The following is a 26,582-nucleotide window of genomic DNA, read 5'->3' on the forward strand; positions in this document are numbered from 1 at the left end:
TTGGCAATTGCTCCGCCTCCACACCAATATCGTCCTCATACATGTCGACACACACGTACCGACACACAGCAGACACACAGGGAATGCTCTTAACGAAGACAGGACCCCACTAGCCCTTTGGGGAGACAGAGGGAGAGTTTGCCAGCACACACCAAAAGCGCTATATATGACAGGGATAGCCTTATAATAAGTGCTCCCTGTATAGCTGCTTTTATAATATAATTTTTGCCACTATTTTGCCCCCCCTCTCTTGTTTTACCCTGTTTCTGTAGTGCAGTGCAGGGGAGAGACCTGGGAGCCGTCCTGACCAGCGGAGCTGTGTAAGGAAAATGGCGCTGTGTGCTGAGGAGATAGGCCCCGCCCCTTTTTTGGCGGGCTCGTCTCCCGCTCTTTAGTGTATTCTGGCAGGGGTTAAATATCTCCATATAGCCCCCGGAGGCTATATGTGAGGTATTTTTTAGCCAAATAGGTTTTCATTTGCCTCCCAGGGCGCTCCCCTCCCAGCGCCCTGCACCCTCAGTGACTGCCGTGTGAAGTGTGCTGAGAGGAAAATGGCGCACAGCTGCAGTGCTGTGCGCTACCTTTAGAAGACTTAGGAGTCTTCTGCCGCCGATTCTGGACCTCTTCATGTTTCAGCATCTGCAAGGGGGCCGGCGGCGAGGCTCCGGTGACCATCCAGGCTGTACCTGTGATCGTCCCTCTGGAGCTGATGTCCAGTAGCCAAGAAGCCAATCCATCCTGCACGCAGGTGAGTTCACTTCTTCTCCCCTAAGTCCCTCGTTGCAGTGATCCTGTTGCCAGCAGGACTCACTGTAAAATAAAAAACCTAAGCTAAACTTTCTCTAAGCAGCTCTTTAGGAGAGCCACCTAGATTGCACCCTTCTCGGCCGGGCACAAAAATCTAACTGAGGCTTGGAGGAGGGTCATAGGGGGAGGAGCCAGTGCACACCACCTGATCGGAAAGCTTTACTTTTTGTGCCCTGTCTCCTGCGGAGCCGCTATCCCCCATGGTCCTTTCAGGAACCCCAGCATCCACTAGGACGATAGAGAAAAAATGACTGGATAAACACAAAGGTGATGGACATAATATGACTAAGGGGAAGTGAATTTGAAAGTACACAAAGACTAATGCACTGCAGATGAAGCAATTGCTTATTTTTGTGAACATACTTGGTATATTGTATTTGGAACACTTTGGGGCCAATTTATCCCGTTTTAGCCATTTAAAACTCGTTGCATGTGATATATGGTGCTCCAGCCAATCAGCTCTTGTCATTTTTCAAACACATGACAGTTAAAAGCTGATTGGCTGGAGCACTATTTATCATAAGCATCATGTTTCAAATAGCTAAAACTCACTGATAAATGGGCCCCTTTATCTGAAACAAAAAACATTTGAAACCTCCAGAGTGATTACTAATAATGGGGTATGTATTAAGTCTTGGAGAGAGATACAGTGGAGACAGATAGCAGCCAATCAGCTCCTAACTGCCATGTTACAGGCTGTGAAAAATGTAAGGAGCTGGTTGGTTGGTTGGTTGGTTGGTTGGTACTTTATCACTCTCCACTTTATCTCTCCCCAATGCTTAGTATATAGATAGACCCCATAGACCCCAATGTCCCTAACATTACAGTACATTACAGGCCTGTTAACCTCTGTAGGCCTGTAATGCACGCAACACCTTTGAATATTTCAACACCACTTAATAGAAACATAGAATTTGACAGCAGATAAGAACCATATGGCCCATCTAGTCTGCGCTTTTAGGGTGCGGTTATTAGGGTTAGGGGTAAGAGAGAGTGTGATTAGTGGTTTGGGTTAGGGGTTGGATTCGGAATAAGAGTAAGGGTTGGGGTGTTAGTGTTATGGTAGTAAGATTAATTGTGAGGGAGTGGGAATTTGTGTTAGGGTTTAAGATTACAGGTGAGAGTTAAGATGCCAGGCTCTATATATTATTATTATTATTATCCTTTATTTATATGGCTCCACAAGGGTTCGGCAGCGCCTAACAAAGTACATAAAGAAATGAGCAAAACAAAAAAACAGCGACTTACAGTACAAGACAATGTTGGACAAGTACATGGTATATAAACATTTCTGCATCAGCGGACATGACACTAAAATAAGCATCAGGGTGGCAGAAACCGAGGATTAGATGTCGTCATAAGGAGTATTGGGGGTCATTCCGAGTTGTTCGCTCGTTATTTGTTTTTACTACGGAGCGATTAGTCGCAAACTGCGCATGCGCAATGTAGGCCGTTCGCCTGCGCCAAGTAAATTAGCTCAAAAGTTTGGTATTTTACTCACGGCGTAACAAAGTTTTTTCATCGTTCTGCTGATCGTAGTGTGATTGACAGGAAGTGGGTGTTTCTGGGCGGAAACTGGACGTTTTCTGGGAGTGTGCGGAAAAACGCAGGCATTTCAGGGAAAAACGCAGGAGTGGCTGGAGAAACGAGGGAGTGTCTGGCCGAACGCTCGGTGTGTTTATGACATCAAACCAGGAACGAAACTGACTGAACTGATCGCAGTGTAGGAATAAGTCTGGAGCTACTCAGAAACTGCTAAGAAATTTCTATTCGCAATTCTGCTAATCTTTCGTTCGCAATTCTGCTATGCTAAGATACACTCCTAGAGGGCGGCGGCTTAGCGTGTGCAATTCTGCTAAAAGCAGCTAGCGAGCGAACAACTCGGAATGAGGGCCATTGAGTAGAAGATAGTCTAAGTAAGAGAAGGAAATTACCTTTGTCAGAGTGACATGGGAGATTTTGCAAACCATCACCTGCTGCTGAGCAATGCCTGACCAAGTTTTGGGGAACATATTACACTGTTCCAGGGGGACAGGAAAAGATCCAACTGGATCTCCACGTTATGCCTCTCCTACTTGGGAGGAGCACATATGTTTTTAGTTTAAAACCGTGGTCATTTTTAACCCAGCTTGTGCAAGGAAAGGAGTGTTGGTGATTTAGAGCCTTCAACACTGAGGAAAAGTGCTAAGTAGAACATTTAAAGAAAGTAGATTGAAGAGATAAAGATTGTGATTAAAATGAGCTACTGTCCCATCACCAGTACAGTGTTATTGACAGTCCCATATACTTACCCCACACTTCTCGTCCCCCGAGATGGCCACTCTCAAATATTCTCTTTCAAGCAGAGCATCATTAGAGAAATGATCCACTAAATCTTCATGTTCCTCTTTGTATAACCTAAGAAAATAACAGGGTGGAAAGAGAAGAAGAAGAGAGAACACAAAAAGAATATCACCTTGAAAGATAAATGGGTCTAAATAATACATTACACAAATGATGTTGAGTTTGAAAGTTAGAGAAAGTAAATGGTACAGACTGATTAAGTATCCATTTAAGTAAAGACAAAAACTTGAGTAACTCACTGTAAGTCTGAGCTGCTGTCAATTTTCAGAAAGTCCTGTTTAGCTCTAAGTAAAATATCAGGTTCAAGTCTATGGAAAAATCAACAATGGAAAAAGAAAAAATAGATTGGGACAGTTAAAAAAAAGCAGGAAGGCAGAAAGGGAAATCAGATTACGTGGGCTGAAATTAAACAGAGATGTAATTGTGCTATTATGCCATCCACTTTTATTAAGCATTGATTCTCTAGAACACTGACTAGATGTCTTACAGCTTCTCTGTTGTTCTACTTATACCCAACAGACTTTTTCCACTACTTTCTTTACGACTATTCTAGGGACGCCTTTTGTAGACTACGGGCGGAATGTAATATGGTCCGAGTTGGAAAAATGTGCAAGATTTCTGCAAAAAACATGCAAGTTTAATCTCATCATATGTAATAGGCTACAAGAACATGTAAACTCGCATCAAACTCGCAAAAAACATTCTATTCCTGGCAAAACACGCCATTCAGATATTACCCATGTAAAACATAAAACTCGCCCAACAGGGTGCGATTTGTGAACCTGCACAAAATTAGTGGAAAGAAGAAATTAGTGGGGAAAAAAACCCTCAGTTTAGGCTAGTGAGTTGGAGAAACCTGCAGAGATCAGTGTGATCTGTGCAGTGCTACTCTGTGGATAAAAGCAAATAAATAGTTAAAAATCATAAAAAATAAATGTGTGGAGACCACAGTCCCCACAAGTGTAACAAGTAAACTAGCACTCTATTACATTTCACTCTTTGTGTATGACCTGAAAGGCTCTATCTCTTGGGCCATCCATAACTCCTAGTAGTACATTATTTGGGAGCTGTATTTCACATGTCTTTATTCATTTGAGATGTATCATAGTTTTGTTTATTACCTGTAGTACATTTAATGGACTTACTTAATGTCTTGGCTTATTTGCCGCTCAAGCCGCTGTCTTCTTTCCTCAAGCTTCTCAATGGGGCTCTCTTCTGGAAACTCATATGGTGCAGAACGCATCTCGCTGTCAGCGAGGGAACGACTGAAGAGCTCCTATGGGGTAACAAAACACTAGGTAGGACTGGCTAAGTGATAGTAGGAGAAAACAGAAAGAGGGCCTGATAGAAGAAATATTATTATTATTATTATTATTATTATTATTATTATTATTATTACAACTACAGGTTGAGTATCCCATATCCAAATATCCGAAATACGGAATATTCCGAAATACGGACTTTTTTGAGTGAGAGTGAGATAGTGAAACTTTTGTTTTTTGATGGCTCAGTGTACACAAACCTTGTTTAATACACAAAGTTATTAAAAATATTGTATTAAATGACCTTCAGGCTGTGTGTATAAGGTGTATAAGAAACATAAATGAATTGTGTGAATGTACACACACTTTGTTTAATGCACAAAGTTATAAAAAATATTGGCTAAAATGACCTTCAGGCTGCGTGTATAAGGTGTATATGAAACATAAATACATTCTGTGCTTAGACTTGGGTCCCATCACCATGATATCTCATTATGGTATGCAATTATTCCAAAATACAGAAAAATCCGATATCCAAAATACTTCTGGTCCCAAGCATTTTGGATAAGGGATACTCAACCTGTATTACTACTATTATTTTTATTATTATTATTATTATTATTATTATTATTATTATTATTATTATTGCTACCTCTGCTATTTCCTTATATTTCCCCTCCATGGATGTTCTTAATTCTCGGTTCAGCTGCTTTAAACTATGAGGAGTACCAGAAAAAGACTTTGCAGACTGCAGCAGATGAAACTGAGGTCCCCGAAAATCTGAAAGAGAAAACTGAGGTTATTTTAACAGTCTCGTTTAACAAAGATTAAATGCTGGTTTTGCATTGTTCAGCATATCTAATCTAATATTTTATTAGTATCTTTCCTAATAAAAATCCTCACTGCCTAAGTCCTTCCATTAGCCTGTGCAGTATTCTGCTTCTCTACAAACACTGCCATCTTGCTCCACAAATACAAGCACTTTAGTGGAAATCTGGGTGAACATGTGCAAATTAAGGCACACTGTAGAAGAAAGCAGATTTGGCCGTCGTTAGTGCTCTAAGAATTTAAATTGCTTTTGGAAAGGTCTCAGGATATATTTCTGTGTCAACAACAATCAAAGGGGTCAATCCAATTAAATTTGAATCTCCCCGCACCTCGAGACAGAGCGGCAACAGCCGCACTTTACAGCAGCCCGTACTTGCACAAAAGTGCCCGCAGGCCACGAGGGGTGCAAGTTTGAGTGTCGTTGCCAACGATAAAACTCCATGGCAACTACCACACTTCACATTTAATTGGCTTGACCCCAAAATGTGGTTTAGATTAATGTGAAAAGCTAAACGTGTCTTTTTTCAGTATAGTGGTATTTGAAAATAAAATATCCAGTGATTTAAATTTCAGCAAAATGACACCAAGAAAAAAGTAAAAATATGACAAATGTAAAACCATGATATACAGTACACGGACAAATGACAACACATGTGTTATCTAAAGGTTATTAGCATATCTAAGCTTCCAATTCTTTCAAAAAGGCCAGGAACAAGCTTTTAATTTTTTTTTCCTTATAAACTGGTTTGTTAAGAAATTGTTGTTGGGGGTAATTCTGAGTTGATCGCAGCAGCAAGTTTGTTAGCAATTGGGCAAAACCATGGGGGTAATTCCAAGTTGATCGCAGCAGGATTTTTGCTAGCAATTGGGCAAAACCATTTGCACTGCAGGGGAGGCAGATATAACATGTGCAGAGAGAGTTAGATTTGGGTGGGGTGTGTTCAGTCTGCAATCTAATTTGCAGTGTAAAAATAAAGCAGCCAGTATTTACCCTGCACAGAAATAAAATAACCCACCCAAATCTAACTCTTTCTGCACATGTTATATCTGCCCCCCCTGCAGTGCACATGGTTTTGCCCAATTGCTATCAAAAATCCTGCTGCGATCAACTTGGAATTACCCCCCATGTGTGCTGCAATCAACTCAGAATTACCCCGTTATACGAAAACTTAATTGCTTAGTAGCAATGCCTTACCCTATAACTTAAGACCCACTAAAATCTTGGTATTTTGGAGAAGTATGTTGTTTGAATTAATGTAGCTGTCCCGTGCATCACGGGGAATCGCCCTAATGTATAAGAACTATGTAATATGTTGGCACTTTATAAAAAAAAGTTAATAATTGTTCTAATATAAAGGCAAGGATTGTGTATGGTTGACCGGCGGTTGGGATACCACCAGTCACCATACCGACGCTGGGATCCTGGTGTTTAGATTGCCGGAGGGGGAGCGAGCGCAACTAAGCCCCTTGCAGGTTCGGTGGCTCGCGACAGGTTCTATTCCCACTCTATGGGTGTCCCTGTCAGTTGGCATGCCGTCTGTCGGGCTTTCCACTGGGCGGGATTCCGACGTCGGTATAGTGACCGGCAGCACATAACCGCATCCCTAAGGCAAACTGTTTTTTTTTTTTTAATCATTCTGTCCCCACACAGTATAAAGGCACCTAGGTAACTTGTAATATCCATCATTATTAAGGGGGTATTTATCAAAGCATGGAGAGAGCTACAGTGGAGAGTTAGAAAGCACTAACCAAACTTCTACCTCTTATTTTTTAGCTGTGTTTGTCAGTCAGTTATAGGAGCTGATTAGTTACTGCTTTATTTCTCTCCACTTTAGCTACTGGCATGCTTTGATCCACCTATACAGTACTTCATTGGGGTTTGGTATGGATAACCAGGCGGACGGGATGCCGGCTGTCAATATCCCATCAGCAGCATCCCGCCTGCCAGAAAGCCGACAGCGAGGTGAGAGCTAAGAGTCCCCTTGCGTGCTCGGAGGCTTGCTGTGCTCGCCACAGGATCTATTCCCACTTTATGGGTGTTGTGGACACCCACGAGTGGGAATAGCCCTGTTGCACTAGGATTCCGACTGACAGCTGAACTTATATATGGTTTACAGTATCCCAAATTATCCGGATATTACAAGCCACCGAGGCGTTTTGTGTTCGTAATATGGCCATACTGTTAGGCCAATAATATTATGCCACTCATACCTCCAAGCTGACTGCTAATAACCATAATCATTTCCAGCAGGATGGGTATTTTTCTTTACAATACACAAGTTTTCTAACACCACTGAAATAATGACATACATGCTCACTGGTTATATAGATATTAATTCAAATAGTTTCTACATATATTAGCACCACATGTTTCTAGTATGACCTCTAATTGTTCATCATGTGGCAATATATAAGGCAATACTTTTTTATCTTCTTTCTCTTAATGATTAAACGTACAGCAATTGAGTTGCATTCACTCTTGTGTATGAAACCCCAAGATATTTTAACACACTTTCATGTTTGGGGTAAGGTCATGTTTGGCTGGAATTATTTCTAGTTTTCAATACGTATCGTTTGTACCGTGTATGAAAAACTTTTTTGCCCCTGTATTTCTGAATGTCACAAATAGTGCTTTGGTATGCAGCTCTATTTCTGAGCTTTCCACCCTGCGACCCACTTTCAAATGAATACCTACATTTATGCTACTCTATCATGCTGTTTAATTTTAGTTATTTAAAAGTTATTGTATTGTATTATGCAGTGTTTGCTACTTCCCTGTGTATGACTTTCATTCTCTTCTACAGCATCAGTGCCCATTGATTCTCCTACCTGCATCACTGTGCCCTCTTTTCCATACCTAAGACATCTTCCCATACCCAACCTAATGCTTGTAATAAAAGTATACTGAAAATATTTAAATTCTTCCCAACATTCTCATCTCAAAACCTTATTTTAATTCCTTGATTCTGTTATAAGTGATCATCCCCACACCTAGCCCTTGCTTCCTAGTTGTGGGCCTGTACGATGAGTGTCCCAGCCCCATACTACGTATTGTGCACTCACCCCTCACCTATCCCAGCTGCCACCCTCCAGTGTCACACTGTAACCAGTTACCTGCTGCATGATGGCTGCACTGACCTGTGGACCCCGGTCATCCCTTCCTCCTGCAGAGCCCATCTCTCTATGCCAGCTCTGCCCTCTCCTCCATAGTACTGTTCTCCGGGCTTCTCTTGACTATCTCTACAACCTTCCCTCTGCCTCTTTCTCGCCTACCTCCCACTCCTCAGCCGGCCCCGGGCTTCCCCTCTGACATGCCACCCTCGTCTGTATCCCTTTTCCCCGAACAAGCCCCGTCCTTTCCCGATTCTTGGAACTAACCGTACAGCTGTTCCAGAACTGCAGCTGCTGCATAAAGCCGGCTGTCTCCCCCTCTGCGCTGGAAGTCTGTGGATCTGGCCGAGCCGCAGTCCGGGAGGGACCACAGCATAACCATAAACGACTGTACCAAGTGACGGATCAGAGGGGGGAAGCTGCATATGCAAAGATCAGCTGCTTGCTTAAGCTGATGTATGACTGAGAGAAAGGAAGCAGTCACACGGGGGAGAGAGACTGCTGCGGTCTGAGAGGCAGCAGAGGAGACTACTGTACACGGAGAGATGATGATGAAGCACATATACATAATAATAGGACACGGGGGGGCTAGAAAAGGAAGTCAAAGAAGCCAAGATTTTCACACGCAGCAAATGTAGCCCTGGCAAACAGTTATACAGTTGCATGCATACACCAGGACACACAGCAGCCAGGCAGGCACAAGGTGCTTGTGTGTAAGGCAGCCCCTCTAGATGACACAGATACACCTACTGTATGTAATGGCCACTATATTCAGGATAGCATGGTCTGTGGGGCAGTCAGTGTACATAATACTGCCTCTGTGTAAGGATGGTGATGTGTACACTGTGTGCTCTGCAGTTGTGCAGAAAGGAATGAGGTTAGCAGGAGGGGTGTGAGGGGAAGATTGGGTCTTATATAAAGAGAAGAAGCCAGGTCAGTGTGTCACATAAGAGGAAAAGGCCAGCAGCAGCAGCGGAGGAGATTAAGAAGAGCCAGTGTTACAGTGAGGGATGAGGAGAAGGGGGGCTCCTCTCTATACAAGAATAGTGTTACAAAACCTAAAATAATAGTGTTGTGCTGCACAGACCGTGGGAGGACAGGACATGCCTGGAAGGGAGAGCAGCTGGTGGCTTTATTTTAGGGTGGATTATAATACTTGCCGGGTTTATTGTTGTCTCTATGGTATCTTGTTTGATCCTGAGCTAGTGAGCAAGGGAAAATTAGTTTGAAACATGAACTGTATGCTAGACAGTATGAGTAATATATAACCCCTACTCCAGTGGTTCCCAAACGTTCTTGAATCACGGCACCCTAGACACACCTAGTCCAAAAGTTTCTGATAAATGTAAAAAAAAATAGGATTTTAATACCTACCGGTAAATCCTTTTCTCTTAGTCCGTAGAGGATGCTGGGGACTCCGTAAGGACCATGGGGTATAGACGGGATCCGCAGGAGACATGGGCACACTATAAGACTTTGAATGGGTGTGAATTGGCTCCTCCCTCTATGCCCCTCCTCCAGACCTCAGTTAGAAAACTGTTCCCAGGGAGACGGACATTTCAAGGAAAGAATTTATTGTTTAAACACGGTGAGTGTCATACCAGCTCACACCACGAACATACCGCAGAACGTGGCATTCAATAGAATACCAGCCAACGGCATGAAAAATACACAGCCATATGCTGAGAGAATATGTAACACAACCAGTGTGTCAACACAACCAATAATAAGACACCACCTGCCATGGCATGCACAACGTCAGCAACAGCCTGACAGAAAAGAAACACCACAAGAGTGTAACCATAACAAATTACTGCAGACACAGCACGCACTGGGACGGGCGCCCAGCATCCTCTACGGACTAAGAGAAAAGGATTTACCGGTAGGTATTAAAATCCTATTTTCTCATACGTCCTAGAGGATGCTGGGGACTCCGTAAGGACCATGGGGTTTATACCAAAGCTCCAGACCGGGCGGGAGAGTGCGGTCGACTCTGCAGCACCGATTGAGCAAACATGAGGTCCCCATCAGCCAGGGTATCAAACTTGTAGAGCTTAGCAAAAGTGTTTGAACCCGACCAAGTATCCGCTCGGCAAAGTTGAACCACCGAGACTCCTCGGGCATCCGCCCAAGAAGAGCCCACCTTCCTAGTAGAATGGGTCACCAACGAATTCGGTAACGGCAATCCAGCCGTAGAACGAGCACGCCGAATCGGATCACAGATCTAGCGTGTAACCGACTGCAGAGACGCAGGCGCCCCAATCACGCTGGGAGCATACCGGACAAACAGAGCCTCTGTTTCCCCAATCTGAGCCAAATTGGCGACATAAATATTCAAAGCCCTGACTACATCGAGAGACCTTGAATCAGCCAATGCTTAAGTAACCACAGGCATCAAATAGGCTGGTTTCTGCGAAACACCTAAACCACTTTTGGCAGAACTATTATCCGAGTTCTCAATTCCGCTCTATCCACCTGGAAGATCAAACAGGGGCTCTTGTGAGACCCAGACGCTACTTCCAACACCCGCCTTGCGGACGCCAAAGCCAAAAGCATGACCACTCTCCAAGAGAGAAATTTTAACACAACCTTTCATAAAGGTTCCAATCATTGTGACACAAGAAAACGCAACACCACGTCAAGATCCCACGGTGCCAATGGGGGCACAAATGGAGGTTGGATGTGCAGTACTCCTTCCACGAAGGTCCAAACTTCCGGAAAGGTCGCAAATTCTTTCTTGAAAGAAAATTTATAAGGCCAAAACCGCACTTGAATGGAGCCTAACTTTAGGCCTGCACCCACACCTGCTTGCAAAGAATGGAGAAGAACGACCCAGCTGAAGCTTCCATAGTAGCCTTCTTGGATTCACACCAAGACTACATATTTTCTCCAAACACGGTGGTAAGGCTTTGCCGTTACTTCTTTTCTAGCCTGAAGAAGAGTGGAAATGATGTCAAAGTCAGAAAAATATCCCTATACATGCTGCCATATTTGCACCTCACGCTGGTCCGCGCTGCGCATGCGTGCGCTTTCCCGTGATAGCGCATACCCGCTGATGCGTGCACCCGCTCGCATCGGTATGCGTATTTACGGTAAGGAGTATGTAGTCGTAGCGTGCGACCCAATCGTTACATATTTCCACAATTAACGTAGTTTATAGATCATGGTCCCTTTGATAGATTCTGAAAGTTTGGTTAATATAGAATGTCCCTAAACGGAGGGATCCCTCTTTGTATTGTAGGAAGGGTCTAACAGGAGTCATACAGTAGTGTTTGGTACCCATCGGAAGAGTATTTAAATAGCAATATTCCGGTGTTGGTTTGGAGCGTATTAATCGCTCGTGCGAATAGTTATGGACATAAGAAGTTTATGTCCATTACTATTATTTACTCTTACTCAGGTATGCGGCGGGAAACCCAGTTTCCCACCCACCTGAGCTGTTTGAAATCGTCACAGCCCACCTGTATGAATTACCCAATGACCTTTTGTTATGATGCGAAGCCGAATTCCTGTGTCCAATGGACGACAAGATTGTAGGGACCATTAGATTGCATTGTGTGTGGGGCATAAATAGGCAGGCCGACCACATCCAGCTCTCACTCTTCAACGGTTCTCATTGCTGAAAATCGGGTGCTGGATGTCCAGGCGCATGCGATCGTTTCCCCTTATGCGTAAGTTTTTCTCCGTGATCATATTGTCTTACTGTGAGCCATCTCTCTCATCTCATCTCTCTCTCTCTCTCTCTCTCTCTCTACTCTTTCTCCCATATTTTCCTTAAAGTATCTCGACTTGTATTGTATTGTATTTATAGTGTAGTTATTTGGTTAGGAAGTCTCTGTTATATTGTAGTGTATCATTTGTACTGTGATTCCTTTTTACAAGTATATTAGTTATAATACATTTAATAGGCTTTGGACCCTAAACAAGTATCTGTGTATTTTCTCATAGTGTTAAGTGTTCACAGAGCGTCGGTGACGCTCAAGCAGCTTTGTAGTTAATCAGGTTACACCAGGTTGCACTTACACACTGTCTCTACATAAAGGTATATTGTGTATCTCATTGTTAAAGGTATAGATATCAAGGTATAGCGTTGTGAGCGTCTGCGCCGCTGGTGATCTCCTCGTGGTCTCGAGCGTCCGCTACGCCATAGCGAATCATTACGTTTGTCTGTAGCCAATAGTGTGTCAGTCTGGTGATCTCTGGGCCGTGAGCGAACGCGACGCTTGAGCGTCTCGCCTACGGCTGAGCGATCGTTACGCAACTTACGTACCCTTACGGTACTTCTTAAGTAAACAGCGTATAGTGTTCTTAGACCTCATAAAGGGTTATATATACGATAAATAGATTCAGCTTTATCAATTGGCGGCTCGTCCTGTCCTTCACATATCTGCACTAGGTAGATCAGCAGACATTATCCCCCAGCAAAGGGTGGGAGGTTGTCTCGCAGTGCTGACGGGATAAGCGTCTGCTTCACTTAGATAAAGAGTGCTGAAGGAATCCGGGAACCGGAGGTAAGAACAAAACGCTTGTGTCTTTTAAAAAAACTGTTTATTTGTCTTCTGTCTTGCGTACACACGCACGCATACATATATCTGCATTTCTTTTTCATTTTCGTATATCACTATCCTGTTTGCCAATTTTATAGTTGATAGAAAAGTGCTAAAAGAGACTTGCTGTTATTTTATAGTTTAAGAATAGAGGTAATAGTTAAAAGTGTAGAGAAACACACAGGTTTGCCTGGGAGATAAGGCAAAGCCAGTGGGGTACGCGGTAGATGATCAGGGATCGTCTACATTGATAAAAGTATATTGTGTTACGGTGGATCTTTGCATTGCGTACACGTGTCTCTAACAAAGACTAGCGTACGCAATCCAAAGGCCGACGCACGCAGCGTGCATTACGCAACGGAGCGTCCGGTTACGCCCACGTAGCTCAAATCACGAAAAGTTGAAATTTTAGCGCAAAGCGATAATTAACGCAAAGGCGATGGTTAGCGCTAAGCGGTAAATAGCGCAAGAGGCGATAAATAACGCAAGTCTATTTTTGGAAAATCTGAAATTTAGTTTAACAGATCCTGCTCCTAATTGGTAACACAGCTGGGCTGAAGAAAATTTCTGCGCAGAAATAGATATTGAAACGAAAGTGTACATGTGTTGAGTGAGTGTGTTTTTATCACATAAGTTTATATAACTTAGAGGTTGAACCAAAAGGAAATCGGGTACTCGTAAGGGACATACGTGTAAGTGACATATACGGTGGCTAGGGAGGCATCCCTGGTTAAACATAATATTTGAGCATTAGAGTATAGCGGACCAGTACAAGACCAGGAGGTCAGACCAGGAGGTCGTACAGACAAGACCAGGAGGTCATAAGGAGACAAAGAGGTCCGCTATAAAGGTAAGAGGCACAACCCCGGGGGTTGGTGCAAAACCCATATAGGCCATATAAGCTCTGGCTGAAGGAATTCGCAGCCGAAATTTTCGATTCCACTGATCTCTCAGTACATAACAGGTAGTGCTTATGTACTGAACGATTGTACCGCACGTCATTGTGTGCATTAGTAAACCTGACTAGTATCATTTTGCGTACAAAAGTCATAAACGCTAGTTGTACATTCTGACGTGATTTGTGTAATTTTTTATTTTTAAAGGGAAGTTCGCTGGTCACTCAGGAACTATCTAGCAACCCCACCTTTACTGGAAAGAGTAAGTGTCCTGCGGGTAACCCTCATATGTTCCAGTAAACAGAAGGTTTTTGGTAGGGCCCTGTATCGAGTACGCCAGCACCATATCGGTGTGATCAGGTCGTATTGGTCGAGGTGGGCGAGTGAGTGGGGTACTCGGTAAACCGCCACCGCCGGCCTATTTTGAATAATTTGGTTTGCTGTAAGGGTTCGCTGAAGACCGTGATATAAAGATCAAAGGAGTAGTAAGCAACACCTGCAGATTATGGGGGCCAGTTGTTCAGGTTCGGTTCGGGTTGATTCAGAGAACCGACCAGTTGGGTCGGCAAGGTACATCATGTGTGAGAAATATGGAAGTCACACAGAGGTTTTATGTGATGAATGGGAGAGAATGACTGTACGAGACAGGGAGAAATTCCCAAGAATAGGTAGCTTCAGTCCAGAAGTGTTACAAAATTTAAGGAGGAGGATATGTCTCATAAAATCAACAAAGAGACGAATCCAGCATCATGATTACTTACAGTTATGGCAACAGGAAGGTGAGATACAGAGAGGGTTGGCTCTGGCGGCGGGATCTGGGGCAGTCAGGAAACTGATAGCCACAGCCCCGCCTCCACCATACATTGCAGGAGAGAAGTTGATTGCGGAGAAAAACGCACTGGGGCGTAAAACACAAACTCTTAGCAACCTTGTAAATGTTAATGATGTTAACCAAGTAACCCATGCAATTATTGACCCGTGCAAGTTGTACCCTGTTCTGAACTTTCCTCAGGAGTGTGATCAAGAAGACGATTCGGCAACAATTTCAGCACTCTCTCTAGCGGCCACCATATCAGAAACCACAGTAGGAACTGCACCACTCACGAGATTAGTGAAGGCCCCTAGCGGAGGGATAGGTGAGGTCGTGTCAACGGGTAAGTACGGCACCATGCATTATACCGAAACAATTTCACCACAAGCTGTAGAATCTACACAGAATGAGGTTGTTAGAGTTAACCCTGTTAGAGTAATAGCAGTCCCCAATGGGAAAACAGATGCATCAGGAGCCACTCCCATAAGGAACATTGCCATGTACACTCCATTTTCCCGAATGGAATTAAGAACCATAGTGTCCGAATTTCCTGACCCCAGGAAAGACTTAGTTGCTAGCCAAAAATACATCAGGGATCTAGGGAACACTGTAGAACCCAACCACAAAGATTGGCAGATACTGCTAAGAGCTTGTTTACCTTCAAATGTCGACTCAGTTCAATTCTTGGCTGATTGTGGACTAGATAAAGATGTACCGCTTTCAGATGTGTACAACAAAGATAACGTAAAAAGGATAAATTTACAGCTAAAGGAGTATTTCCCAGCCGTTGTTAAATGGAACAAAATATTCTCCATTAGACAAAAAGAGTCCGAAACGGCAACAGAATATTTTCACCGGGCACTATTAGAAATGGCAAAATACACTGGTATAGAAGACATTAAGACCAACCCAAACCACCAAGAAGTAGCAGTATCTGTACTGATGGATGGTTTAAAGGAAACATTAAAGGCTAGGGTACAGACCACGCAACCATGTTGGTGAGGTCTGTCAGTGTCCACTTTGAGAGAGGCTGCTATTGATCACGACAGAAACATCACCAGGCACCGAGAATCGCAAAGTGATAAGTTAATGTCAGTAAGTATACAGGCGCTGACCACAAAGCAGCCTGCGTATGTACCATCGAATCCTGTAAGTAAGTCAACTGAAATAACTTGTTATTCCTGTAACAGACAGGGACACTATGCACGAGACTGTAGAACAAAGAGTGTACAAAGATCTTTTCAACCCCCTAGACAACGACACAACACAAGACATTGGGAGCAGGGTCCACAGAGGCGGAGTTTTGAGCCACATACAGGGGAAACAAAAAGATACCCCCCGAACAGAGATTGGCATGCCTCTGGTAGTTCCCAGCTAACTCCCCCACAAGTAGTTGCTGCCAGCGGGATTCAGGGGGGTCAGCATACCCAATAGGGGTGTGGCCATACCTGTAATCTGCAGCCGGTTAAATTGATTGCCAGTCTTGGAAGTGAACCAGAGATTGCAATCAATGTAGCTGGTAAAACTTTAAACTTTCTTGTAGACACAGGGGCGGCCAAGTCAGTGATAAATTCGACAGTGGGCATGAGAACCACTGGTAGGACCATTCCAGCCATGGGAGTAACAGGAGTAGTCCAGCATTACCCTGTTAGCAAACCAGCCGAGATTACAATAGGGCCTTTGCATACCAAGCATTCCTTTTTGCTGGCTGCATCGGCACCGACCAATCTCCTGGGAAGAGACTTACTGTGTAAAATGGGGTGCGTCATTTATTGTACTCCTGAAGGTGTATTCTTGGACATACCAGAGAATCACGCTCAGGAAGTGCGAGACATGTTAGACTCCCCGTCAAAATTAATGTCACATACCACTATGACAAATAGGACTCCCTCACAAGTAGAAGAGATGACATCTCAAATACCAGAGTCACTTTGGACAAAAGACGGACAGGACACTGGATTAATGGCAAACGTAGCTCCAGTAGTTGTACAAGTAAAAGATGGTAGGATAGCTCCAAAAATCCCACAGTATCCTCTGAAGCCAGAGGTGGAGCTAGGAGTTTACCCAGTAATAGAGCGCTTGCTACAACAGGGCATTCTGGTAAGAACGTCCAGCACTGCCAATAGTCCCATCTTCCCTGTTAAAAAGAGTGGGGGGAGGGGTTACAGGCTAGTGCAGGATCTAAGGGGGATTAACAAAATAGTTGAGAGTCAGTTCCCCGTAGTGCCAAATCCAGCTGTCATCCTAATGCAAATTCCTCCCACTGCCAAATTTTTCACTGTTATTGACCTCTGCTCCGCTTTCTTTTCGGTACCTCTGCACCCTGACAGCCAATATTTGTTTGCATTCACATACAGAGGAGTCCAATACACGTGGACTCGACTACCCCAAGGTTTCATAGATAGTCCAAGTATATTTTCTCAGGCTTTGCATGATTGTTTACAGTCTTTCCAACCAGAGAGTGGATCAGTATTGATACAGTATGTGGATGATTTATTACTGTGTTCAGATTCACTGGAAGCATCCCTGAAGGATACGAAACAGCTCCTGTTTCATCTTTCAGACACAGGACACAAGGTTTCCAAAGACAAGTTGCAATTATGCCAAACTAAGGTAAAATATTTGGGACACTGTCTAACACAAGGACTGAGACACCTGACCGCTGATAGAATCCAAGCAATTAGAGACATGACTCTACCACAAACCCAGCAACAGATCAGGACGTTTTTAGGAATGTGTGGGTATTGCCGTAATTGGATCCCAGGGTTTTCCATATTGGCGTTACCTTTGCAGGAAATGGTCTCCTCAAACAAACCTGATAGGATTTCGCATACCGACGAATCCGAAACAGCATTTGAGAGACTCAAACAGTGCCTAACGCAGGCGCCAGCACTAGGTATGCCAGACTATGGGAAACCCTTTGAACTATACGGAACAGAAAGTGCTGGTTGCGCAGCAGGTGTACTAACCCAAAAACACGGTGATGCCAGCAGGCCAGTTGCATACTACAGCGCTCAGCTAGACACGGTAGCGCGATCCCTCCCCACATGCTTGCGAAGCGTTGCTGCAATAGCATTGCTAGTAACAAAAAGCGAAGATGTCGTGCTAGGCCACAACCTCACAATCCATACACCACATGCAGTGTCAGCCTTATTGAATTCTGCCCAAACCAGACACGTCTCATCAGCGAGGTTCACAAGATGGGAATTGGCGCTAATGGCCCCAGTAAACATCACCATAAGGAGATGCAGTGCATTAAATCCTGCAACATATCTCCCAGGTGTGCCTGGTCATGCACAAAGGGTGGAAGGTGAGAGTGCTGGGGAAGGAGGATTTAATACAAAGGAAGATACACATGATTGTATGGAATATTTGACCCAAAATTTTACCGCAAGGCCTGACATCAGTGACAATCCACTGGAAGATGCAGAACTCACGTTCTACACGGACGGTAGTTGTCACAGACAGTCAGACTCGGGAGACTTGTGTACTGGATACGCAGTCGTAGATGACCAAGACACCATAGAAGCGGAACCGCTAGGCCCACCTCACTCAGCCCAGGTTGCTGAACTGGTCGCCCTAACCAGAGCATGTGAATTGGCTAAGGGTAAGTCAGCCAATATCTACACCGATTCTAGATACGCATTCGGGGTAGTCCATGATTTCGGAGCCCTATGGCGCCTCAGAAATTTCATGACGGCTGCTGGTACACCGATAGCGCATGCAGCTCACATAAAAAGGCTTCTAACAGCGATACAGGAACCCGACAGAGTGGCTGTTATCAAATGTAAAGCACATACATATAGTCAAGACCCAGTATCACTTGGTAACAGCCGAGCAGACGAAGCTGCTAAGTTAGCAGCTGCTACCCCCATACCGACAGACACCACACAACTGATGGTATTCAATACCATCAACACACAGAAGTTGTGTGAAATGCAGAATTTGTGTTCCGCACAGGAAAGAGCAGTCTGGAAGGCAAAGGGATATGGCCAGGAGTCCTCAGGGCTCTGGACGGATGGACATGGTAAACCAGTGGCCCCCAGGACATATCTTCCATGTCTGGCTGAAGCAGCTCACGGGCTGACTCATCTAGGCAAGGAGGGGATGTGCAAATTGGTAAGAGCATACTGGTGCGCCCCAGGATTCTCCTCTCATGCGAGTAAAAGAGCAATGTCATGCCTTACCTGTCTGAGAAAGAATATTGGAAAGGCAATACCTACAGAACCATCCCATATCCCACCTGCCGGCGGCCCTTTTCAGGTAATACAAATTGACTTCATTCAATTACCCCCATGTCGGAATTTGAAATATGTACTTGTTTGTATAGATGTTTTCTCGAATTGGGTCGAAGCATTTCCAGCGGCTACAAATACCGCTATGTTTACAGCTAAGAAAATTGTGCAGGAATTTGTATGTAGATATGGTATCCCTAGAATAATCGAAAGTGATAGGGGTACCCATTTTACAGGTGATGTCTTTCAAGGAATGTGTAAATTGATGGGAATTGATAGCAAGCTGCACACTCCGTACCGTCCACAGGCGAGTGCGAAGGTCGAAAGAGTGAACAGCACGATTAAAAATAAATTGAGTAAAGTAATGGCAGAGACAGGATTGACATGGCCAGAAGCTTTACCCATTGTTTTGTATAGCATCAGAACCACTCCCAGGTCCCCTCTTAATCTGTCCCCTTTTGAAATCTTGTTTGGTCGACAACCGCATGTCATGATTAACCCTCAGGATGATTTGAAATGTAACAATGAAGTAACTGTAAAGTACTTAATTAACATGAGTAAACAGTTGAGGAACCAAAATGAAAATCTGAAGTTGGTGATTCCTGATCTACCTGATAGTAATTGTCATGACATTGAACCTGGGGATTATGTAATGATACGAAATTTTCTACGCTCAGGTTGTCTTATTGATAGATGGGAAGGACCATACCAGGTCTTATTGACTAGCACCACAGCATTGAAGGTTGCTGAGAGAGAGACTTGGGTCCATTCATCCCACTGCAAGAAGGTTGCTGATCCAGAGAAGTCCCGTGATAAGGAACAGACGGTAGAGGTTGTATCACTGGAGTGTCTGTTCCAGGAGGACTGAGGCGGCACCTGAGCCTTGAAGACCGAAAGCAGTTGTCGACTCCCCAATCCCTTTTATTGTTTTTCTCCACTTCCCATCCCCTCTCCCTTGAAATGTCTTTTTCCCCCTTCTCATACTTCTCCATTTCCTCCTCAAAGATGGACTTGCCCCAAGAGACTGTGATCCGGATTTTCCTGTTGACCATGATGTTGACCAGAGCAGTCTGTTCCGGCGAGAGTACCATGGAGGTCGAGAGAGGTTCTGGAATGGGTTCCGATTATGATGATGAAGGCGTAGTTTTCCAAGATCAACCTAACCAACAAGCAAAGGCGAGTATCAGAAAACGATCCGATAGAAGAAATTGTGATGGATTGTTAGCTGAAGAAAACTGTATCTGCAGGCTTTGTAACAACTTGGTTGAGGATGGGTGCATAAAGAAATGCCAATCCAGTTTTAATATCCATATGGACCGGCATCCATTGAGTGATTATCACTCCTTAGTGGGTAATGTATTAAACAAATAGCATCGAGGATCCGGTAGAGGTCATAGACCAAAAGATGGACGATATTCTCCAATTGAAGTGGGAATTTCGCCGAAAACACAATCTCACTCTTGCTGCTGTAGGTAATGAGCTGACTGGTTGGGTGTCATGGTTGAACCCGCGAAATTGGTTCTCCGGTTTGGGAGACTGGGCTCAAGGAGTCATAATGGATGTTGGAAAGTTTCTACTATGTATTTTAGGTGTTGTTATATCTATTGGATTGATATATAGATGCGGGCAGGCTTTAATGAGGTGCAAACAAAGTACAAGAGTGATGAGTTTGAGGAGTGAGGAAACTGTAATTAACCTGGATTTGATTTATGACCCAATGATAGAAACCAGGATGTGATGAAAATGTGATTATACGGTCCGTTTCTTTCACCTGTTTTTCTGCTTTTCTCCAAGATAACAAGACCCCCTTGGACGAGGAAGTTGACGAGACGCTATACAGACAACGGATGGACCAAAGAAAGAGTTTTGACCACTTGAGAAATGGACACTTGATGAACTTTGCCATGGATCCCCAGTTTCCCTAGTATTTTTAAACTCACGCTAGCCCAACATTTTTTGTAAATCTGATGGCACTGACAAAGCTTGTTGCTCATGCCTAAGGAGCAAAACAGCGCAAAGAAGACGACTTTCAACTGATACCGAACAAAACTTCGACGACAGATGTACATTTACCTGACATAGAATATCATTGCATTTTCCATAAGTGTTCTTCATCTTCATCTCTACAACCCTCAGGTAATAACACACATAGTATAGGGAATACAGGCACAGATATCAGCAATCACATATTCCCCCATTCATGTATCATCAACTAAAATGTGCTCCCCATTTTGTTCAAAAATCCGAAAAGAGCTCGGTAAAGTTTGACAGCCCATCCACAGACCTGTACCACAGGATAAGAAGGAATTCAAATGTATACTTCGCAATACCTCGAAGCTTGATTTACAACACGTACGGCACGATGATACATGACCCCCCCCCCAAACATGGACTCATACACACATGCTTCTGCTATCTCACTAGGTCATACCCTCTTCACACCTACTCCTCTCTCCTCCCCTACCCAACCATGGAAATGAATTAACCCCTGACATATATTTTTCTCCTTTTGAAATGTTTTAGAAGGTGGCAGTTATTATTGACTGCCAAAGGGTGGACTGTCAAAGTCAGAAAAATATCCCTATACATGCTGCCATATTTGCACCTCACGCTGGTCCGCGCTGCGCATGCGTGCGCTTTCCCGTGATAGCGCATACCCGCTGATGCGTGCACCCGCTCGCATCGGTATGCGTATTTACGGTAAGGAGTATGTAGTCGTAGCGTGCGACCCAATCGTTACATATTTCCACAATTAACGTAGTTTATAGATCATGGTCCCTTTGATAGATTCTGAAAGTTTGGTTAATATAGAATGTCCCTAAACGGAGGGATCCCTCTTTGTATTGTAGGAAGGGTCTAACAGGAGTCATACAGTAGTGTTTGGTACCCATCGGAAGAGTATTTAAATAGCAATATTCCGGTGTTGGTTTGGAGCGTATTAATCGCTCGTGCGAATAGTTATGGACATAAGAAGTTTATGTCCATTACTATTATTTACTCTTACTCAGGTATGCGGCGGGAAACCCAGTTTCCCACCCACCTGAGCTGTTTGAAATCGTCACAGCCCACCTGTATGAATTACCCAATGACCTTTTGTTATGATGCGAAGCCGAATTCCTGTGTCCAATGGACGACAAGATTGTAGGGACCATTAGATTGCATTGTGTGTGGGGCATAAATAGGCAGGCCGACCACATCCAGCTCTCACTCTTCAACGGTTCTCATTGCTGAAAATCGGGTGCTGGATGTCCAGGCGCATGCGATCGTTTCCCCTTATGCGTAAGTTTTTCTCCGTGATCATATTGTCTTACTGTGAGCCATCTCTCTCATCTCATCTCTCTCTCTCTCTCTCTCTCTCTACTCTTTCTCCCATATTTTCCTTAAAGTATCTCGACTTGTATTGTATTGTATTTATAGTGTAGTTATTTGGTTAGGAAGTCTCTGTTATATTGTAGTGTATCATTTGTACTGTGATTCCTTTTTACAAGTATATTAGTTATAATACATTTAATAGGCTTTGGACCCTAAACAAGTATCTGTGTATTTTCTCATAGTGTTAAGTGTTCACAGAGCGTCGGTGACGCTCAAGCAGCTTTGTAGTTAATCAGGTTACACCAGGTTGCACTTACACACTGTCTCTACATAAAGGTATATTGTGTATCTCATTGTTAAAGGTATAGATATCAAGGTATAGCGTTGTGAGCGTCTGCGCCGCTGGTGATCTCCTCGTGGTCTCGAGCGTCCGCTACGCCATAGCGAATCATTACGTTTGTCTGTAGCCAATAGTGTGTCAGTCTGGTGATCTCTGGGCCGTGAGCGAACGCGACGCTTGAACGTCTCGCCTACGGCTGAGCGATCGTTACGCAACTTACGTACCCTTACGGTACTTCTTAAGTAAACAGCGTATAGTGTTCTTAGACCTCATAAAGGGTTATATATACGATAAATAGATTCAGCTTTATCAATGACTTCACTGGTAATACCCTTTCTGGCTAGGATATGGCGTTCAACCGCCACGCCGTCAAACGCAGCCGCGGTAAATCTTGATACACGCCCGGATCTTGCTGTAACAGATCCTCACGTAGAGGAAGAGGCCAGGGATCTTCTATGAGTAAATCTTGAAGAACTGGATACCAAGCCCTCCATGTTTAGACCGGAACAATGAGGATCGCCTGAACCTTTGTTCTTTTTACGTTTATCACCTTCAGAAGTGTGAAAACGGAGGGGACACATAGACCGACTGAAAACACCCAAGGTGTCCCGAGGACGTCCACTGCTATACCTGGAACAATATCCCTGAGATCTCTCGTTGAGGCGAGACGCCAACATGTCCAATTGAGGCACTCCTCAAAGACTTGTCGCTTCAGTGAAACTTCTCGATGACGACTGTATTTCTCCCGGATGGAGATCGCATCTGCAGAGGAATCTATTTCTCCGTCGTTCACATCCGGAACGAAGACTGCTAATATAGCGTTTACCAGTCTTTCCACCCAGCGGAAAACTTTTACGGCATCTGCCATTGCCGCTTTGCTCCTTGTTCCGCCCTAGCGGCTTACTTACACCACTGCTGTCAAGTCGTCTGACAGAATTAACACAGGCAGATCACTAAGCATATGTTCACTGAAAATAGCTCTTAATTCAAGAAAGCTTATTGCAGACAAGCTTCCCAGCTTGACCTTTTCCTCTGGAAATACTTCTCTTGCAAGGACTGCTCCCCAGTCTCGGAGATCTGCATGCATGGACACCAGGATCTCCTCCTGGATTCCTAACCTTCGTCCCTCTAGGAGGTGAGAACTGAGCAGACACCACAGGAGCGATATCCTGGCCATTAGGATTATATTTGTCAGGTCCGGGTGTTTTTGTGAATCCGTTAACCTGGAACCAACCTCAGGTGTAGGTGCTGGGGTATGAAGAAAACAGGGAGGACGAAGGAAGTTCCGTTTCATATATTTATTAAAGTAACAATTCGGTAAGGAGTTAAATGACTAGTTGTTAATCATCATTATACTGAAGTATTGCAGGAATGACAGAAATAATATGCAAGAGAAAACTCAGAAATAAATAAAAGAAATGTTCATGGAAACATATGCAAAAACAAGCTGAAGAATAAATGTTGAATTGTCCAAATATAAACAGGCTTTGATGCTGAACTGCAGATTGTGTTTAACTGGTTAATGCAGACATGGAGAATTAACTGTAAGAATTTGCAATGGAGTTTTAAGAGTTAACTGAGAGACTGTGAAGAATTATCCTTGTAATGACAACATAGAAAAAGTACTGAATTGGGTTACTTGCGGGTTCCGGAGATCACTGTGAAACTGTAGTAGATGGCAAGGTGATGAATGGGTTAAATGCAGAGTTGAACAAACGAACAGCTGAGGGAATTGGAATCCTCCAGACTTTGTATGATAGGCAGACAGACAGGGTAACCTCATGCAGGACACTGGGAATCCGAGTATTTCCAATAGGTGTGCAATTGACTGATAGCACAATGGAGAGCCGGTAGATCTTTGGCAGTGAAGGCTGCAAAACGGACCTCTGGGAACGGAGGCGATATCTGGACCACGGGAATCACACAGGAATGCACGGAGAGAGTTCAGAGCTAGAGCACAGCTTTGATACAACAAAGCACTGGCCCAGAGTGACATAATCCCAGCCTACTTAAAGGCAGCACAAGCACGGGATTGGCTTACACCTGCCCACAGGTGTTTTCACAAGTGCTCAGTATTAGCTATTTGGTCTCCAACATGGCCACCTCCTATACAGCAGACACACCGCAGTGCCTTAGGCCATTTGGTCCCCGCACTCACAGTTCCCAGACTCTGCATTACCTGTGCCATTGATCACGCCGTGTCCCCACACGGGCGCACAGCACCGCGAGCAACCGCACTGGCAACGGATGAACCCCAGAACCCGCAAAGGTGAGAGACCGGTTCGTGACAGTACCCCCTCTTCTACGGGTGGTCTCCGAACACCTTTGAACCTTGTCAGGATTTTTGGAGAAGTATTTCTGTACCAGTCTTGGAGCATGAACATCTTCAGAGAAAACCCAGGATCTCTCCTCCGGGCCGTAACCCTTCCAGTCGACCAGAAACTGTAAACGTCCATATCGGGAACGTGAGTCCACAATCTCTTTAACTTCAAATTCCTCATTCTGCAAAGAGTGAACTTTAGGAGATTTGGACTGGGTAGTACGGAACTTATTGAGAATCAAAGGCTTCAGTAAAGATGTATGAAAGGCGTTAGGAATTCTCAAAGACGGAGGCAGCTTGACTTTGTATGACACAGGGTTGAGTACCTTTACAATGGGAAATGGACCAATAAACCTGGGAGCAAATTTCTTAGAAGGAACTTTGAACTTGAGATTGCGCGTAGAAATCCAAACTTGGTCTCCCACTTTGTAATTCGGTACAGCTTTACGTTTTCTATCTGCAAAAGATTTATAACGAGCGGAAGTTTTGACCAAGGACTTACGTACACAACTCCAGATGCTAGATAGACGTTGAAGCTCTTGATCTGCCGCTGGGACCTCTAGGGCTGGCAATGGATGAAACTCTGGCACACGAGGATGAAAGCCGAAGTTAATATAAAAGGGCGTAGATTCTGAAGATGAATGGAAGAGATTATTATGAGCAAATTCTGCCAATGGAAGGTAGTCAACCCAGTCATCCTGTGAGGACGATATATATAGCCGGAGAAATGTTTCAAGGTCTTGGTTGACTCTCTCAGTTTGTCCATCTGTCTGAGGATGATATGCAGAAGAAAAGTTCAACTTGACATTTAAAGATGAACAAAGCGACCTCCAAAACTTGGCCACAAACTGTGTTCCCCGATCAGAAACAATTTCTCGAGGAAGGCCATGCAACTTGAAGATTTCAGAGATGAACAATCTGGCTAGTAAAGGGGCAGATGGTAACCCAGTTAATGGAATGAAATGTGCCATTTTCGAAAATCGATCCACTATCACCCAAATGGTATTTCGCCCTTTTGATGGAGGTAGATCGGTCACGAAATCCATTGAGATATGAGTCCATGGTTGTTTGGGTATGGATAGTGGATGTAACAAACCTGGTGGAGAACTTCTTGGACTCTTATGTTGGGCACATTTAGGACATGCTGCTATAAACTCTTGGACATCGGCTTTGAGACGTGGCCACCAATAAGACTGTTGAATAAACTTGAGAGTCTTTAGAACCCCAGGATGACCCATGAAGGAAGAGGAGTGAGCCCAGGTAAGCAGCCGTTTTCGAAGACTTGTGGCGACAAAGGTCTTGCCAGGCGGAGGAACTGGAGAGGTTCGAGTCATTAAAAAGGACCTAGGATTCACAATGGCTTGATTCGTGGTAGCATCATTTAATTCAGAAGAAGCAAAGGACCGGGAAAGGGCATCTGCCTTTTTGTTCTGAGACCCTGGACGATAGGTGAGTTTGAAATCAAATCGTGAGAAGAAAAGCGCCCATCGAGCTTGTCGTGGATTCAAACACTGAGCTGACTGCAGATACAGAAGATTCTTATGATCAGTATAAACTGTAATGCGATGTTGAGCTCCTTCTAGAAGGTATCTCCACTCCTCAAATGCCAACTTGATGGCAAGTAACTCTTGCTCACCGATTGCATAATTACGTTCTGCCGGGAGGAACTTACGGGAGAAATATCCGCAGGGATGGACCTTTTTATCTTCAAAGACTTGTGACAACACAGCTCCTACTGCTTCTGTAGATGCATCCACCTCTAGTAGAAAG

The 26,582-nt window shown here is 44.1% G+C and overlaps 1 protein-coding gene across 5 annotated transcripts in view; it reads right to left on the minus strand.

The window, feature by feature from the left end:
• AMPD2 (adenosine monophosphate deaminase 2) overlaps window positions 1-26,582 on the minus strand; it is a 253,015-nt gene that overhangs the window by 146,013 nt on the left and 80,420 nt on the right. Inside the window, exons 1-5 of one of the 5 annotated variants that reach the window (XM_063955197.1) lie at window positions 8,619-8,714; window positions 5,065-5,192; window positions 4,296-4,426; window positions 3,390-3,458; window positions 3,099-3,204 (exon numbers count right to left, since the gene is read on the minus strand). In XM_063955197.1, the coding sequence (XP_063811267.1) occupies window positions 3,099-3,204; window positions 3,390-3,458; window positions 4,296-4,426; window positions 5,065-5,094 (336 nt within the window). In that variant the 5' untranslated portion in view covers window positions 5,095-5,192; window positions 8,619-8,714. Of the gene's footprint in view, window positions 1-3,098; window positions 3,205-3,389; window positions 3,459-4,295; window positions 4,427-5,064; window positions 5,193-8,354; window positions 8,509-8,618; window positions 8,715-26,582 lie in introns of those variants that run through there. The other 4 variants (XM_063955194.1, XM_063955195.1, XM_063955196.1 and 1 more) reach the window with 4 other exon arrangements.

This window comes from Pseudophryne corroboree, chromosome 2 (genome assembly GCF_028390025.1).
Source record: "Pseudophryne corroboree isolate aPseCor3 chromosome 2, aPseCor3.hap2, whole genome shotgun sequence".
Taxonomy (NCBI): Eukaryota; Metazoa; Chordata; class Amphibia; order Anura; family Myobatrachidae; genus Pseudophryne; species Pseudophryne corroboree.